A 17,455-nucleotide genomic window follows, 5' to 3' on the forward strand; every position below is an offset into this window, starting at 1 on the left:
ACTGACCTCTAGTCAGCTGAGCGTAGAATCGATTTTTCCCTTTATGTCTGCAGAGCACAGAAATAACATCAAAAGTGGTATCGTTAGATAGTATTTGTTTATTTCAAACTCTGTTGACTCATTATCCGAAGAAGAAAATGTAGCGGAATGCACGTCATAAGTACCAATAAGTAAGTAATCATCAATACTTCTTGATGCAAGAGGGTTGAGTCAGTTCTAGCGCTCTGCTTGCAAGACCAGCGCATAAGTGCGCCGCAATGAGCCATTCGCGTGTGATGCTGGACAGAGCCGTGGTGGCCCGTTGAGAATAGGAAGGCGACTTAATCGTTCATGTTTTTGTAGACTATAATTTGATTGCCGTGTAAGTAAGTACTTATGCTGCTTACGCTATCTTTAAAAGTGATTGGTTCATTCAGGAGTCTCTGGCCGTCCATAAGTTGTGGGAACTCCTCAAATGTTGAGGGGATTGGGTAGTGGTAGAAGTAATTCGGGCTTTCGGGCGCTTCGACGGGGCCGTCATATGGTGCCTTTAGTGTGAGGTTTAGTGACAAAAATTTTTTTTCAATGTCTAGTTGGCCGTCGAGTGAGAGGAAAAATGTGATTTCAAAACCAGTTAGTGGATCAGTCATATAATGGATGACAATTGCGTATTCTATGCCCAAAGTAAGATAGCAGCCAGACTTCAGAAGAATTTGTCATCCAAATATGTTTGGCATAACAGCAAAATTGCTGCTGCAGTTTCAGAGTGTTTGTACTATTAATTTTAATGTTCAGAGTTTGATTCATGGTCACCAGCAATTAATGACTAGCAAGGCAGTGCTGTGGAGAATTGCATTGTTTAGGTAATGCCAGCAAATGTTATCTTCAAATTTTCACTCATAAGAATCTGATAACTCAGTATAATCTGGCCTAGTCTTAGTTTGGCACACATAAGCACTTGGTTCAGTGCATAAGTATTGTGTAGGCATCTGGTGCAATGAATGCTATTTTTTACAGACTGGCTGAAGAGGTGCTAAAAGTCTTTCATTCAGATTCAGTGAAAGGCTTCAACATGGAATCAAATTTTCAGTGATAAGTCATTCTACTCATCATTTCCAGTTCTCTAAAGTATATGAAGACCAATGTTAAAGATGCTCCCAGTTCCTTGGTGATCATTGCCACTACTGACACAGCACACCAATAGTGGCAGTGCCAACACATGTGTGTGATCTGGTTTTGCAGTGACATGAAATAAACAAAATTTCAAAGGGGACAAAATAGCCCCTGTACTAGAAAAAGTGTGGGTGACTGCACTTTGTCAGCTATGCATGATTGAGCGCAGACTACAGATCGGCATGCATTCAGGTTTTCTTAAGGGCATGTTAGATCAGTCCCAAGAATTTTGGCCTAAGGACAACTCCTAGTCCAAAATATTATAGTTGAAGTGCAAATTGATAGCCAGTTATAACATCACATAAAGTGAGAGTTATCAAAATTTGTACTGTAAATCACTTGAAATTGATGCAGCCATTTTCACTACCAACTGTACTCCAGCATTCTTGATATATGCATAGATCACCCCAAACCAAACTTGTGCCATGTAGGTGCTCCTTGATTTATGTGCCTCATTTATTATCAGCATGCAGTGACTTCTCAGAAAGCCTCATGAACAATGAATGTATGGATTGTTAACTGTTAATTGCTTGTTAGCAATGCCCTCCAACAAACAAAGCCTATTGGTTGCAATGAATTTGGGTGTGCTTATTGAGTGTTTACTGATGCTTGAGTATGTTGGGACAAAAACATACAATGCCACCTTACTGGACTGAAACTATGTGGTAAATGTGCAGTCTGCAAGCCTTCATACAATGCTAATACCAGAACTCATAACTGTGCTAGTAATCCACCAGGATGCAGCCATTTTCACCTCTTTTAAAACTGGTTCAATGTTTATTTTGTGGGCTGAGCATGCAGTCAAGTTATTGGATCCAATATCCACCCAAATTTTTGCATGAATGCTTGTAATTATTTTGTCTTGCTTATCACCAATGGATGTCAACTTAGTTTGCTGAACAATATTGTTGAGCCTAACCAATCCCATGGTGAGCTGATTTTAACCAATGAGATGTGACTGTGGGCAATGTGGTATGGCTCTGTCATTAAGCTTCAATACATACCTGCCAAACACTGGGTATGATGACAGGTGGTTATCATGCCTTGGCCCATGCCAGGTCAAGGTGTCCTTGACTCCTGACAGGTGGTGATCATGCCATCCTGTGTGATGCCATGCACATGGTCTCCTTGTGATGATTTAAGTGATGGTGATTTGTATTGGTATTTAAGCTGACAATGAGCTGTATGTGTGAGAATTTACTGTTCAAAAAATGATCTCACAGATGCAATGATGTGGGCATATATGCAGAACATTATTATATATGTTTGCAGAGCATTATTCTATTTTAGTCATGCAATGCATGTATCCATAGCACTACTTCATGCAGTCCCATTATGCACAACCCACATCCATATGTCTGCTGTGCATCGCTGCTCCTCTGCCCAAAGCTGTATGTCTTGCACACCCATTGTTGCAGATTGTACAAGCCTGGCTCCGCCATGGCTGAGCTGGACTTCAGTCCCCTGTCTCCCTCGTGCTACCGATCCCTCACCGACAAACTGTATGACAAGAGGAAGGTCGCTGCCGCCGAAATTGAAAAGTAAGCACTCACACCAAAGCGCACAAAGTTTGCAGGAGGGTGAAATCGGTGCTTGTGTTGCAGTTTTGTGAATGCCGTCACATCACGCACCCTTTCATGGTGCTCCAGTGCGCCCAATGTATTCTGCTTGTCCAGGGCTCAATGTGCTCACTTTGCACTGTGCACAGGGTGTATACATGTCTTCATCAGCATTGGAAGCTGGTGTGCCTGACACATTAAAGCCGAAAACAGCTGGCTTCAGGCGGAGCGACGAGCATTGACCACCAACCGACCTTAACCCGCCGTTGTCGGTCAATTTGTTGTCAAGGTTGAGCCGTGACATTGGCCGGCAGGATGGTGCGCGACTTCGTCACGATGAACAGCACGGCCCTGCTGGACCAGATGATGGGCACGTTCAAGGCCATGTGTGACTCGCCTAACGCCAACACGGTCAAGGGCGGTCTGATGGGCATCGGAGCCATGGCCGTCGCCATGGGGCAGGTGGGTCCTCCGATGGGGCTGGTGGGTCCTCTAATGAGGCTGGTGGGTCCTCCTATGGGGCAGGCGGGTTCATCCATGGGGCTGATGGGTTCTCTGATGAGACAGGTATGTCCTTCCATAGGGCTGGTGGGTTCTTCCTTGGAACTGGTGAGTCCTCCCATGGGGCAGATAGGTCCTCTCATGGGGCTGTTGGGTTCTTCCATGGGGCTGGTGGGTTCTCTGATGAGGCAAGTGGGTCCTCCCACTGGGCTGGTGGGGCCCCTGATGAGGCAGATTGGTTCTTACAGGATGCAGATGGGTTCTTACATGATGCAGATGGGTTATCCCATGATGCAGTGGGGACCTGCTGTGGGCCAGGTGGGTCCTCACAGGAGGCAGGAAGATCCTCTCATTTGTCAGATGGGTCCTCCCATGCAGCAGGGGGGTCCCTCCATAAAGTAGGCAGGTTCTCCCATTTGGCAGATGGGTCCTCCCATGCAGCAGGGGGGTCCTTCCATAAAGCAGGCAGGTTCTCCCATTTGGCAGATGGGTCCTCCCATTTGGCAGTTGGGTCCTCCCATGAAGCAGGTGGGTCCTCCCATGAAGCAGGTGGGTTCTCCTATGTGGCAGGTGAGTCCTCCCACTGCACGGACGCCCCATCCGGCTCCGCTTACCACCCAGGGGGTGGGGGGAGGGGGAGGCGGATGGCTCCCCTTGTAATCGCCACTGGAAGGCGGACGCTGATCTCCCCAAATCGCCGCTGCTCAGCAGGTGTGATGACAGGTGTCTGGGTTTACCCGACTGCCGAATTCTGAGCAGGCAGTATTGTGGTGATTAAGAGATGACTTTTTTACTCAGATATACCAGCATTACGTGGTTTTCGACTGTCGTAGCGCGCCCACAGGGTGAGAGCCTGGAAAGCAGCACAGCGCTTGTTACAAAAACGCCACGACGCGTGTCTTAGTGCGACTCCGCGCGTCACGCGTCACGTGCCTGCCTGTCGTGCCCGCCGCATCCAAACGCCGTAGTCTGGCATAACCCTCTCCCCCCTCCCGCCCGCCCGCCCTGCCGCAGCCGGCCGTGTCGCCGTACGCCGCCTCCATGATCGACACCATCCTCGCCTGCTTCGTCAAGTCGCACGAGTCGCGCCTGCGCTACTACGGCTGTGAGGCACTCTTCAACGTCTGCAAGTCGGTGCGCAGCGCCACGATGCCTTCGTTCAACCGCGTCTGGTGCGCCATGGCCCAGCTGAAGACGGACCCGGACCTGAACGTGCGCAGCGGCGCCGACATGCTGGACCGCCTGATGAACGACCTGGTGGTCGAGTGCCCGAGCTTCGACCTGCCGTCGCTGATGCCGCACCTGCGCGACCGCGTTTACACGGACGAGCGCATCGTGCGCCAGCTGATCATCACGTGGCTGGGTCACCTGCACTCGCTGCCCGACCACGACCTGCTGCCGTTCCTGCCCGAGCTGCTGGACGGCCTGTTCCGCATACTGAGCGACCCGGACGACGCCCTTATGACCAGGTGAGTGCGGCGGCGGTGGGGGGGGGGGGGGGGGGCGAGGGACGCCTCGTGGCGGCGAGCTTTGGATGCGTGCGGCGGGAGATGAGGCGCGCAGGACGACCAGTCGTTGGCGTGTGCTCAGTCCTTTGCGCGGAGAGCTTGTGCGGCGCGGCCCCCGGTGGTGGAGTCACCCGGGGGTTCGTGGCAGGCGTTGACATCGATTTGGCCGCCGGTGCGTGAGTGGTTCAGTGAGCGGAGGCGGGCGGGCGGATCCGGTGCGGTCGCTGCTAGGCGAGGAGCTGGGCTGGAATAGACAGAACCCCGGGAAGGTGCTAAGTGCGTTTTCGAGGAACATCATTCCCAAAGATGAGACAGACGTTATAGCTTTATTTATGGGAGAAAACCAGGAGAAGAGAGATATAGGTGGGTTGATATTTCGGCAACATGCCTTTATCGAAACATTAGTATACGTGAAAAAGTGAAAAGGCTCCGGGAACACGCAGAGCCTGATGGCGAACCCGTCGTTGCTCTGTGGGTGGTAGTCGTGAACTGAGCCGCGCCTCTGGGTCTCTCTATCTTCTGCTCGTTTGGGTCTCTGTGCACCGAAGCCTCAAATATCTGGGTCTGCCGCTCCTCTTCCTCCCGGTCGTATGCTCAGTGCAAGAAGCGTGGCATCACTGTAGCTAGTGGGGCTGTTGTTTGCAGCCTTTTAGTTAACCCGACACGTCGTTGATGGCGACGATGGCCAGGATGGCAATGGTGACGATGGCGAAGTCGTCTCGTCCACGTCTCTCCGTGCCGGCAGCTGTGAGAGCCTGCTGCAGCGTTTCCTGGACGCCATCCACAAGCGGCAGGCCACGGTGGACTTCGCCAGCATGATCTCCGTCCTCATCATCCACATGCAGTCTTCCGACGCCAACACACAGGTACGAAGGACTTGAGACTCGGCGAACCCAGGCAGCATTTGGTGAGAGTGGTGAGAAGTGATTGCTATTGCTTGGTAGGCGTTCTTGATTTTGCGTGTACGAAATCCGTAGTCTGTGGATATAGTCATCAATCCTCACTTTGTATCTACTTTCCTGGGTAGCATTAGCTGTCTCACCCTAGACGGTATGTGATATGATTATGATATGTCTTTGGAAAAACAAATTATGTTCGATGTATTAGTTACAGGTCTCAAAATTGTGCCGTAGTCTTTTATAATAGTTGTACGGTCACATTGAAAGCGTTTGATTGTATCTCATCGGTCATCACGGCTCTCAGAATCAGTTGCATTGTAATTGAAACGGTTGTGTTTCAACTTTGAACATTAAGTCAAGCAGTTAGGAATGCCTCGGCCACGTTTATATCAGTGGTTGGACTGCATGTGTAGAGTAATTGTAAGATATTTCAGCACGCTGGCATGTGAAACTCTGAACACCAGAATGTGCTGAAATCACTGAAATGTGCCAAGCTGACTGCTGACTGTTTTTTCGGTATAGTGAACGCCACGCACGAGCGTTCTTCTTCACGTGTACCTTACAGACGGCTTGGCACATCACGCGCCCGTGATGTTGAAGCAGCACATTGCACCCCGTGTAAAAATTCCACAAAATATGAAATTGGCCAGCGTTAATGCTGCCGTCCTGTACTTAGGCGGAAGGGGGATATTTGTTGACTTTCATTGAAAGTTTAGCTGTGTCATGTGCTCCTTTGATGAATTTCGCGGTGTGGTGTTATGTTAGTCCGTACAGCGGAATGTACGAAGGTATTTCAATAAGCCAATCCACAGTTACATTGATTCGGAACGGAGCAGTGGTCAAGTGACATGACCTTGCATACCACAGCTCAAACGCCTTATTTACAGACCCGTCACAAGTGAGAACACTCGCAATCCAGCCCCCCCCCCCCCCCCCCCCCCTCCACCCCGGCCGAGATTGTACCGCGCATATCTTTAGTACTGTTTATCGAAGTGTTCGCTGTGTTTGGAATACCGCCGCCGCCGCCGCCGCCGCCGCTGCTGGCGTCCGGCCGCGGTGAGCCCCACGTGACATTCGGTGGCGCCTCGGTCCCCCGGTGCCGTCGCCTCAGCGTCGCTCCCCGTCCTGCAGCGCGTCGCCGTCTCCTGGACCAAGGACTTCGTGGCGCTGGCCGGCGCCAGCCTGCTGCCGCACCTGGCCGGCGTCCTGCTGGCCGTGCTGCCCTGCCTGGCGCTCGGCGACGACAGTCGACAGCGTGAGCACGCGGCGTGTGACGCCGACCGTCGGCGCCGACGTCAGCGCTGACGTCACGGCGGTCGCGGTGGCGGCCACCGCCGCGGTCGGCCGGTCGGTGGCGGCCGGAGCCATGTCGGGCTCGCGTCTCGCTGCGTCCCTGGAGCCGGACGACGTCGGCCCGGGAGACCCCGCGCCCGTGTTTTTTTTCAGCGAGCTCGGGGTGTTTCGGAGCGGGCGTTGCGGCGGGCGGACGGGCGTTCCCCCGCGCCGCGACGTTGCCGTTCACTCGGACGGGGTCGGCCTCGGCTGCTGCACCGTGTGGTACTGTCGTGCGGTGATACTGCATGCTGGCGATGCCCGACTGCGCGTGCTGCCGCCCGCCGCGTCGTGTCGCGTGCGTCGGTGTGCTGGGAGCTGGTTGCCGGTAGGTCTGTGGTCCGTCTAGCCCTGACCTCTCGTGCTGCATCCGTTGGGCAAGGCGTGCGCGCTCTATTTCACCCTCACTGGCCCTCACACGGTACAGTCTCCAAGATCTCGGTTTCTGCGCCCGCTGTCTCGGTCGCCTCTCGACGCTTGCCTTCCCCACGCCTCCCACTCTCCAACCCATGCCCACGGCCGCCCCCGCTCCTCCCTCCCCAGCCCCGGCGCTCACTCTCCCTGTCGCGTCCGCCGGCAGTGACCAAGGAGAACGCCAAGACCATCAGCCACAGCCTGATGCAGCTGATCCGGACGGACACGCAGGTGGTGAACGCGCCGTTCTCGACGGCGCCGGCGGAGGCGGCCGGCCTCAGCCTGCAGGCCGTGGTGGAGGTGCTCACCTCGCGGCTGGCCGACACGCAGTCGGTGCCCACCAAGGTGGCCATCCTCAAGTGGTTCCGACACCTGGAGGAGCACCTGCCTGACGCGGTGAGGCCGCCAGAGAGCGCTGAGGACGTTGCAGTGTGCTGACCGTCGGCCAGGCATTGTGCATACACTTATGCAGATTGCTGTATTAGTTGTTCATGTATACAGTTCTGCCATGTTGTTCACCATAATGATGGAAACAAAGATATTTTGCTTATGCAACCTAGAGCAGTGATCGCTTGCTGCGTAGGGGGTTGAGCCAGGCTTCCCCAATCCAGAGCTGTGATCCCCTCGACCACCGACGCGCACCAGGCCCTCATTAGTGTGCGTCACTAGCGTGTTATGGCCGGCGTCACCAGCGTGCTGTGTTTGGCGTTACAAGCGCGCTGTGCCCGGTATCGCTAGCGTGCTGTGTCTGACGTCATGAGCGTCCTGTGTCTGGCGTCACCGCTGCGCGCTGTGTGAGCGCGCTGTGCGCTGGACGAGCGTGGGTGGCGGTGGGTGCGGCGCACGGACGGCCCGCTCGGGCGTCGGCTGACCGCGGCCCGCGTCGCTCCGCAGATGTACGAGCACCTGGACAAGATCTTCCCGGTCCTGCTGACCAAGCTGTCCGATCCTGCCGACGAGGTGGTGGTGCTCAACATCCAGGTGCTGGCCGAGATCTGCTCGGCCAACCCGGCAGGTGGGTGGGCGGCGCTGTCTCGACGGGCTGGGGCCGGTCAGGCGGGCCCCCGCTGGGGGTGGCTCCTGCGAGTTTGTGTGTGCTGGGAGCTGACACTGAGGATAGCAACGGCAGTACATGTCGGTGGTAGAAAATGAACGATCACGATAACTTAACTAGACAGCTAGCTAGCCCTGGCCCAAATGCAATTTTCCACATTCGAAGATGTTGAAGCAAGCATCTGACATGATGAAATAAGCTCACCTTTAACAATTGATATACTCGAGCGAAAACGGCTGTTCTAGACAATGCATCTTCGCTTTTTGATAAACATGCTCCTCAGTACGTCATCGCTTGATTGTGTCATCGCGCCTTGCACAACATTGATTGAGAGCCAATTGACGGACGTTATATTTGGAAGTCTTGCTCACGAAAGTCAGATATGAACGACTCGACAATTATGTTTTTATTGGCCCGGATCGCTACATGGCCAGTGGAATGGCTTTTATTTGAATAGCGTTATTATGGCGTCATGGATGCCGGGGTGACCTTGAAATAGTCTGCATCTTCGCGGGCGTGTAGCTCAGAAATTAGGGGGGGGGGGGGGTTAGATCTAAAGAAGGGCAAAGTTGCGAACTGCACCGAATGATCGTCAAGATTTCTGGGATATTTCAGGCTAGACTTGAAGGCTATTCAGTTCAAAACGGCGTACAAGTGTGGAGCACTCCCAGAACTGTACTGTTAAACTGAGTTATCGACCTTCACTTTACCAGGAGGTACTGGTAAAATGTTACAAAAACATTGGGGTGTTCAGTCATTGATAGTGCTTGACATTTTAAGTTGCTCTTATGATTATCAGTCAACACGTGACATATATGAAGGCCTACCATACCATATTTTATCATATTGTATTATGCACAGCTCGTAACGTCGAGTACTGGTGATATATCGAATACGTTCTCTATAACGATGTTTTATAACCAATGTTCTCTCTATTCTTTCCCTCTAGTTCAGTGATCGGTCGGTTTTGGCTCGACCTTGATCTGGCCTTCATACCTGAAGGTCAACGTAATTAGTTGTAATCCTCCTTTCATTTGTGTGATTTTCTCAGAAGCAATCTGGAAGTTGTACGACTGTTAACACTACGTTGTCGGATCACATTGAACGATTGCCTACAAATCACCGTCGTTGACAGTCATGGCCTGATTAAGACCCGCGAAAGGTCAGGAACCTTACGAGGTACATCTATGTTTTATACCAAAAGATCGGCTGTTCAATTGCTTGGAGCTGTGCAACATTTGGCGCCACTGCACGGCGCCGTTCAGAAAATATTCTGACAAACTTTCGGGGCAGTTGCATGGCCTAATTTTACCCGATCGTCTGTGAACTGATACTTTCTGGGATGGTGAAGGTCGATAACTCAGATGGGGAACTCTGTACTCATAATGTCGGAAGCTTTAGTATTATTGTGTGGGATTAGAATATGGCCATGATAGAGACCTTTGATATCGGGTATGTTGATGAGATGTATTCATACATTAGAATCAAACGATAAAATTTCCATGAGATGTGTTTGCACGATGTGCCGATGCGGATAGACCTCTTTTGCGAGGAACCGACAACGTGACCTGCAGGTCGGGCGATATTGATGCCGGGGACGATAACCTAACAGCTGTGCGGGGAACCCCCGGCAGCTCAGACCGTTCCAAGTGGCACTGAACGTCGAAAACGAGCTCCGCTTATGCCCGTGATGACCGCCGTGATACGCGGCCTGTGCGCTTCGTTCACCGCTGTGCCTGCCCTTCACAGCTAGCTAGGACCACTCTGAGGTTAGAGGTTATCCTACCATTGGAAATCGGGTGTTTGAAAACGTCACTAGAAGAGCCCGTTCAGCTGAGAGGAACATCTGTCGCTGGCGAGTATCGAACCCAGGCCGCCGTGCCGTCTGAGCGAGTGACGCAGCTCTCCGGCTCATTTACGCCCTTCTCCCTGTCTGCCAGCCCCGCAAGAGATCGTGGGATCCCACTACTTCAACACGGTGATGGACAGCCTGCTGCAGGTGTTCGAGAACAACCTGGCGCTACTGGAGGACCGAGGTCCCATCATCATCCGGTCAGTGTCCCCTCACCCCTCCCCGCCCCCGGTCAGGCTGCCTACCGACGCGCTGTTCCCACTGTCCGCCCGCAGAGGTTCGCCGCCTTCCGCGAGTCGGTCTAACGTCCCAGCAATGTAAACGATGTCAACATGCCGAGGAATGGATGACAGCTTCTTTATGAACCTGTGATAAGACTGACAGCTCCGTGATCGATTTGATCTCGAACCGCTTGTGCTCGAGCATAAGCTGGATGGCTTACCGTTTGCACAGAAGCGGATCTTCTCGGAGATGTGTTATTCGCATGTGTCCTGACTGCAGGCAGCTCATTTTAAATTCTAAGCCCACATATGCACGACACATGACACAGCCGGTGGCAGCTCATGTCGGCGCATTGTCTGGCGGCGAGGGCTGTCGACAGCGCGCCCATCAGTGATGCACCCTCGGAAGCCGCGGCAGGGTCAGTGACACGGCGCCGGCACCCTCCAGTGATCGACCGCGCGCGCTTAGCAGATCTGTGCCCCGGCGTCACCATACCACGCACGGGGTCGCTGATGGTCCCCGGTACCCGAAGTGACGAGACTGCGGAACTGAAGGATAGGGCTGCGGTGCGGAGATATCCGTGGCGACATTGCGATTCTTATGTTAGTGAGCCATACGCGGATGGCATTACGGCCACGCCCCCTGCGGTATTGTCGTATTTGGCTCGCCTTCGCGTGCCACGTCCAGCACTCTGCCCGTCTTTGTGACCTCTGAGTGGCCCTACCGCCGCCCCACAGCCCAGCCAGCTGTGCATCCTGCTGACGCCGTGTGACCTCTGACTGACCCTGACACCGCCCGCAGCCAGCTGTGTACCGTGCTGACCCTCTATGACCTCTGACTGACCCTGACACCGCCCCACAGCCAGCTGTGTACCATGCTGACCCTCTATGACCTCTGACTGACCCTGACACCGCTCCACAGCCAGCTGTGCATCCTGCTGAGTGCCGAGCAGATTTTCCGCACGCTGGCCGTTTCCCTGCGGACGAATGGCAACCTCGACTTCGTGTCGCTGATGATCCGCCAGCTGAACTCCATCCTGATGACGTCAGCGGAGCTGTACGAGCTGCGCACGGAGCTGCGCGAGCTGCGCACGGAGGTCAGCGTCGCTGGCTGCGGTCGGGGCAGTGGCTGGCGGGGCGATGGACCCGTGGTGTGGGTCTGTGCGACGGTGTTTGGGGTGGGGCTTCTTATGGGGAAAGCTGGTGTCGCACCTTAGCCAAGCTTGCAGACGGGCGGGGTGGAGTGAGGAATGTAGAAAATAGCCCAGCAACGTTCTTCTAGTCGCTGTCCTCATTTTCATTGTCTTGGTCTGGATGACTGTCCCTTAGAGTAGCATTTATTGATGTCTTCGCAGTTGGGTTGACATCGCTGCGTCCGCCTGGGGGAGGGGGGAGGGGGACAAAGATGAGTAGGTGGGCTTGGCCATGAGGGCCACCTGAGCGTGAACAGGCTGCTGACGTCATCCAGTGCGCGATCACGCCAGATCACGTGTGGTGCAGCCGTGGGAAGTAGAGAGCGGCCCAAGCTCCATGAATTTACTGAAGTTTTACGTAGTCTGAGAGTTTCGGATGGGTAATCGTGGCGTCTTCGTGACGCGAAACAGCGGCTTAACGGCACTGGCGCTACGAACGCGATGGTGCCGATGATTTGGCGCTACGAGTGGTCAGGTGTCGGCGGCCTGTTACGGTTGTCGTAAGCTGCTGCCGTTTGATGAGGCGGTGGTGTGCGGGCCTGGTGCCGCGCGTGACCAGCACACCGATGCTGACTGCGTCCTCAGGAGAGCCGCTCCCTCTTCCTGGAGCTGTACCGGACCTGGTGCGACAACCCCATCGCCACCATCTCGCTCTGCCTGCTCACCCAGAACTACCATCACTCGCTGGCCGTCGTCAAGTGCCTGTATCCTTTGAGAGGTTTGGGACTGGTGGCGGGTGGGGCGCCCTCCGTGCTGGCACAGTGGAGCGCACTAGGTCCCTCAGGGTTCATGTTTGTACACTGTTGCAGTCAAGTCATGTTCACCTCTGTCACATCAGTAAGATATAAACTGATCTGTTGCGCTCATCTAATCGCCTTCATGTCTATGTATTATCCGAGTCCGTCGTCTGTATATTGTCTACTCCTCAAACCGTCGAACGTTGCCCTGGTGGTGACCTTGACGTAGCCACACAGCGGGAGCATCGAGGTTACGGTTGACTACCTGACGGAGCTGGACCGGCTGGTGCAGCTGCTGGAGACGCCCATATTCACATGTGAGTCCCCGGCAGACGAGCGCGTTCGCTCCTATTGAGATGGCCTGTCACGACATTGCGGAATACACCGGAGCGCGGAATACGTCGCGCGAATGTCTCTGTAGCCTTGCGCGTTACTCATTTTTCTTCTGCGCCCCTCGGCTTGGCTCTTGGACAGCTTTCGGATGAAACACTCGCACCCGGCTCCGAGGGCGTCTGGATGCCTGAAAGTATAACTATGTTCCGTCAGTAGTTAAACCAAATATGTCAATAATTCCTTGTAACGTCGCAAGTGTCGTCAGTCAGTGCAGCATTGTGCAGTTGAAGACGAGAGCCACGCTTGTTTAGCCGCCAGTTCAGCTATCGTTCCCCTGCATCACCTGTCATACCTCGCGTTGACCTGACGTGCATTTCCACGCTTTGTCGATGTTGATGGCCGTTATATCCCGTCCACCGTCTCGAACTGACCGGCGCTGCTGCGTTTGCGCTACCAGACCTGCGACTGCAGCTGCTGGAGCCGTGGACGTACCCAGAGCTGGTGGACACGCTGTACGGCATGCTGATGACGCTGCCGCAGACCGAGGCGTTCAACATGCTCAGGAGACGGCTGGACTGTGTGCCCTCCCACCGGCAGCAGCGGTCAGTGCCGGCCGGCTCGCCGCCCCAGAGGCGACCATCGCCGCCCCGGAAAGGCAGCCGGGGCTGTCAATGATTCGCCCGTCCTGTGTTGCGGCATGACTGGACACGGAGATGATGTGCTGCTCAGATGTAGTCTGCGCTGTTACGAAGTTTACGACTTCTGTGTCAGTTCGTGCTTAATAACATCCAAGCGTTGTTTACCAGCACATCGGTAGAATTGGCGGGCCTGACCTGATTCCGCTCTGTCTGCCACTAATCCTGCTCCCAGATCCGGCTTCACCACGCCGGTGGACTGAGTTCTCGTCATGTTTCTGCAGTGACGCCTGGTGTTCCTCTGACCTCTGACCCGTCCGTCAACTATGGGGCGACCGCATGTTGATGGTTGTATGGCTGATACGGTCACCGCTGATACGTACTGCTGATCTTACGCGTGCATGCTGATACGTACTGGTCCATGACCTCTGACCAGACCGGCCTGCGACCCGCTCTAAGGCTCGGCCCCCGGCTTATGTTCCGCCTCGCGCGGTGACCTCTGTCAAAACGCGCGGTTCACCTGTGACCCATGACCTTTGACGTAGCTCGACCGGCGACCCTTGCCCGCGCCGTGACCGTGACCGTGACCTCTGACCTCAGGTCGGGCGGCGACCGGTCGTCGCGGCCACCGCGACCTCGGCTTGCCCTCAGCGACGAACAGATGCTGGCCGAGTTTCGCCGCGCCACCGACAAGCGGCGGGCCTATCGTGAGCACTCGCACTCGTCCAACCTGCTGGACAAGCTCAGCTGATAGCCGCTCGGACAGGGTACGGTTCTGGTCCAAAGGGATACACCGGGGTGGCCAGGCGTGTGTATACGTGTCAAGCGCGGGCGCGTGTTGGAGTGGATGTGATCCTACACTTCATGCGTCGTTGTTTTCGTTAGGTGATGGTGGAATACCACCCAGGGGACCGAAGGTATCGACTACGTGGACTCGTTAGATTTTTTCGAGGAAATTGTCCGTCGAGCTGACTCCGCCGGCGTTCCGTGCCGCAGACTGGCCCTGGCCGAGCGGCGGCGCCCTCCGCTGACCGGTGCTGCTGTCCCGGCGGGGTCTGGGCCCGTCGGTCCGGCCCAGGGAGCTCGTCCAGCACCGGCGGTGGCGGACTCCGCTGACCGGTGCTGCTGGCCCGGCGAGGTCCGGCCCCGTCTGTCCGACCCGGGGAGCTCGTCCAGCGGCGGCAGGGCGGACTCCGCTGACCGGTGCTGCCGTCCCGGCCAGGTCCGGCCCCGTCTGTCCGGCCCGGGGAGCTCGTCCAGCAGCGGCGGTGGCGGACTCCGCTGACCGGTGCTGCTGGCCCGGCGAGGTCCCCCCTCTGTCCGATCTCGCTCAGCCTCGGTGACCCGGGGAGTTTCTGCTGGCCCGGCGAGGTCCGGCCCCGTCTGTCCGGCCCGGGGAGCTCGTCCAGCAGTGGCGGGGGCGGCCGCCGGCCCGGGGCGCGTCCGCCTGTCTGCCGGCGCCGCTCACGTGGTGGGGGGCACAACCGCCCGTCTACAGAGCGGGGGAACGTGTCGGCCGCACGCCACGTCTGCCTGCTCCGCAGAGGACTGTTTCGCACGCGGCGGTCGGCCACTGCGTGGAGGGGGGGGGGGGCGTCGAGCGCTCCGCTCGGCCCGACGCGTGTCCTCGCTGGCACGTTTCGCTCCGGGTCGAGGATGAACGCCAGCCGCACGTCTCTGTGTGCGGCGGTGCGAAGCGCGCGCGGGCACGCTCAGTGAGATGGCGAAGTGTGCTGCCGTGGCTCGCGTGAGCGTGCGGGATGTGCTAGTTTGATGTGGCTCGCGGACGTGCGGTGTACTCACCTCTGCAGTATTCATTCCAAATAGACGGATTTGCTAATGTGCCGTGAATATGTATCGTGTGCCGCGTTTGGGGATCGTGTACTTCCGGCGGTAGTCGCGCCCCGCTGTGTTGATCATTGTAGCCCATTGTCAGGTGAGCTGTTGGACGTGTTGCGGGACGCATGCTGTGTATTTCTCAGGTGTAGACTGTTTTGTTGGACGAGTCTCACGTGGCCACTGCGTCCCTATCACCTGTCCTGTCATCGCCGCGACCGACGTGTTTAGCCCTGCCCTGCGGTGGTTTATTTCGGTCCGTTTCAGCGTTGTTTGACTACGGGTCGCTTCCTGCGTCTGTCTGGCGTTTGTCCACCTTCTCATGTGATGGCATCACTCGATGTCTCTCTCCTTGTTAGTCCCTCCTACATTTCCTCCCTCGAGCTCCTCCTGTCTGGCTTCATCCTTTCCGTTCGTCCGTGCCTCCCCTCCCCTTCCGTTCGTCGGCGTGTCTCGCCGCTTCCCTCGTTTGTTCACCCCTTCTCCCGTGCAGCCCTCATCTCCTACCGCCCGCCCATCCCTGCCGTGTTCGCGGCGGTCTGTCATCTTTTATCTGTTCTGTCATCTTTTAAGCCGGTACTGTCTCACCAGATCTACCCATAGGATCTTGTTTTACCCAGCAGTGGTCTGTAAAGCCCCGTTCATCACGCTCGTTCTCGGTGGCAGCGCCGGGCGGCGAGCCGCTGCGGGGGCTCGTGTTGCCGTGCCCTCCTGTTGCCGTGCTGGTACCTGTCCCTTGCCGGGGCGGCGGTACGACAGTGAGCTTTATTCGGGGACGGCGGCCTGTGCTGCTGACGCGCTGTGCCTTGCGGAACGCCACGAACGGGGCTGCGCCATTGGCTGTGGATTGTGGTGCGTGCTTGGTGTCGGTGTGCGTCGCTTGCAACTAGCCTCATGGTGGGACACATAATGACATATTGGTAACCTCGTTGTATTCGCCACTCCACTTATCGAGAAATATAAATGCAATTAAACTACTGGTATGCGGTGTGTACCGACTCGACATGCTGGAGTGCGATTATCTACATGTTTATTATGCAATCAGAGGCAGCGCAGTTTAAATAGATCAGGGTCTCACCAAGCGCTCGTCACGCGTTCATGCACACAGGGCAGACGATACACAGTTCCGATGGGCGTAACACCGAGTTCACCCTGCATCTGACGCGTGCTTACACTGGACGCGGGCGGAAAACATGACATCCTCCGCGGCCAGCCATCCATCGTTTCCATCGCGAGTCGCATGACGCAGATAGTGTTACGTGAGGTTACGCGGTGCATAACGGTCCAACAAGAGTGGACGGGACCGACCAAAGCAGGACAGAACGAACCAGGGATGCCATCGCGTTAGCACTCCCCCAATTCGCTCATTTAGCATTCAAAAGTCGAAATTTGCGACATTCGCTGCTATCTACGTAGGACGCAGTTCTGAAACGCGCCATCTCGCATCGCACTCGCCCAGAACCGCTCCCCAGATATGCGCCGGGCCGCAACGCACCCGCCCGCTTCATCCCACAAGGCCGCGCGTCATCAGCCCGCCGCCGGTCAGCGCGGCGAGGCCCCAGAGTGGCGCGCCGGGGCCGGGTGGCCCGCCTGGCGCCGCCCCCCTCACCAGCGCCACCAGCTTCCCCAGCCCGCCCAGCCGCTCCCTGATGTCGCCCAGCTTCGGCACGCGCGCCGTGTCGAACGGCAGCCAGGAGAAGTACGCCTTGAGCCGGTTGTGACGCAGATCGCTCTCGATCTGGCGCAGGCGCTGCGTCAGCGAGCGGTTCTGCGACGCGCGCCGCAGCTGCGCCAGAGCCGCCGCCGCGCTGATGTGCACCTCGCCGGTCGGTCGGCACGCACTCTCGCTGACATTGAAGCGGAAGCCGTAGCGACAGACGCAGTTGAAGCCGCCGCGCTCGTTCAGGCACGTCTCAGAGGTGCGGTCGCAGTCGTCGGCGCCGTCGAAGCACTCGTCGATGTCGACGCAGCGCCGGAAGTAGGCGCTGAAGCGGTGGCCGCGCGGGCAGTGGCACGTCACGTTCAGGTAGTTGCCGATCAGCGCGTCGAAGTGCCGGTTGTTGGCGGCGTCGAGGCGGCACTCACGCTCACCAGGCCGGTTGTCCGGCATGCACGGGTTGAGCGGCGACTGCGTGCACTGTTCGAGCGAGCGCACTGCGCGCAGCGGGCAGCACACCTCCGGGCAGAAGCTGTACTGCGCGCACGCGAACGGCGCGCCGGGCGAGCGCA

The 17,455-nt window shown here is 56.3% G+C and overlaps 1 protein-coding gene across 3 annotated transcripts; it reads left to right on the forward strand.

Annotated features, from left to right (window-relative positions):
• Window positions 1-277: 277 nt before the first annotated feature.
• LOC119106438 (protein VAC14 homolog) lies at window positions 278-14,583 on the forward strand. Of its 3 annotated transcripts, none has more exons than XM_037230083.1 (15): window positions 278-365; window positions 2,571-2,693; window positions 3,026-3,173; window positions 4,227-4,681; window positions 5,466-5,586; window positions 6,751-6,874; window positions 7,532-7,761; window positions 8,260-8,380; window positions 10,360-10,471; window positions 11,415-11,589; window positions 12,271-12,389; window positions 12,660-12,739; window positions 13,213-13,357; window positions 13,991-14,157; window positions 14,387-14,583. In XM_037230083.1, exons 2-14 carry the CDS (start codon window positions 2,593-2,595, stop codon window positions 14,139-14,141), a joined length of 2,082 nt encoding a protein of 693 aa, XP_037085978.1. In that variant the 5' UTR covers window positions 278-365; window positions 2,571-2,592; the 3' UTR covers window positions 14,142-14,157; window positions 14,387-14,583. The 3 variants fall into 3 exon arrangements, with proteins under 3 accessions (XP_037085978.1, XP_037085979.1, XP_037085980.1); XM_037230084.1 differs by having other exon boundaries at window positions 278-361; XM_037230085.1 differs by lacking the exon at window positions 278-365 and adding an exon at window positions 696-1,107.
• The last annotated feature ends 2,872 nt before the right edge of the window (window positions 14,584-17,455 follow it).

The sequence above is a fragment of the Pollicipes pollicipes genome, unplaced genomic scaffold (assembly GCF_011947565.3).
Source record: "Pollicipes pollicipes isolate AB1234 unplaced genomic scaffold, Ppol_2.1 Scaffold_6138;HRSCAF=7277_pilon_pilon_pilon, whole genome shotgun sequence".
In the NCBI taxonomy this organism is placed as follows: domain Eukaryota; kingdom Metazoa; phylum Arthropoda; class Thecostraca; order Pollicipedomorpha; family Pollicipedidae; genus Pollicipes; species Pollicipes pollicipes.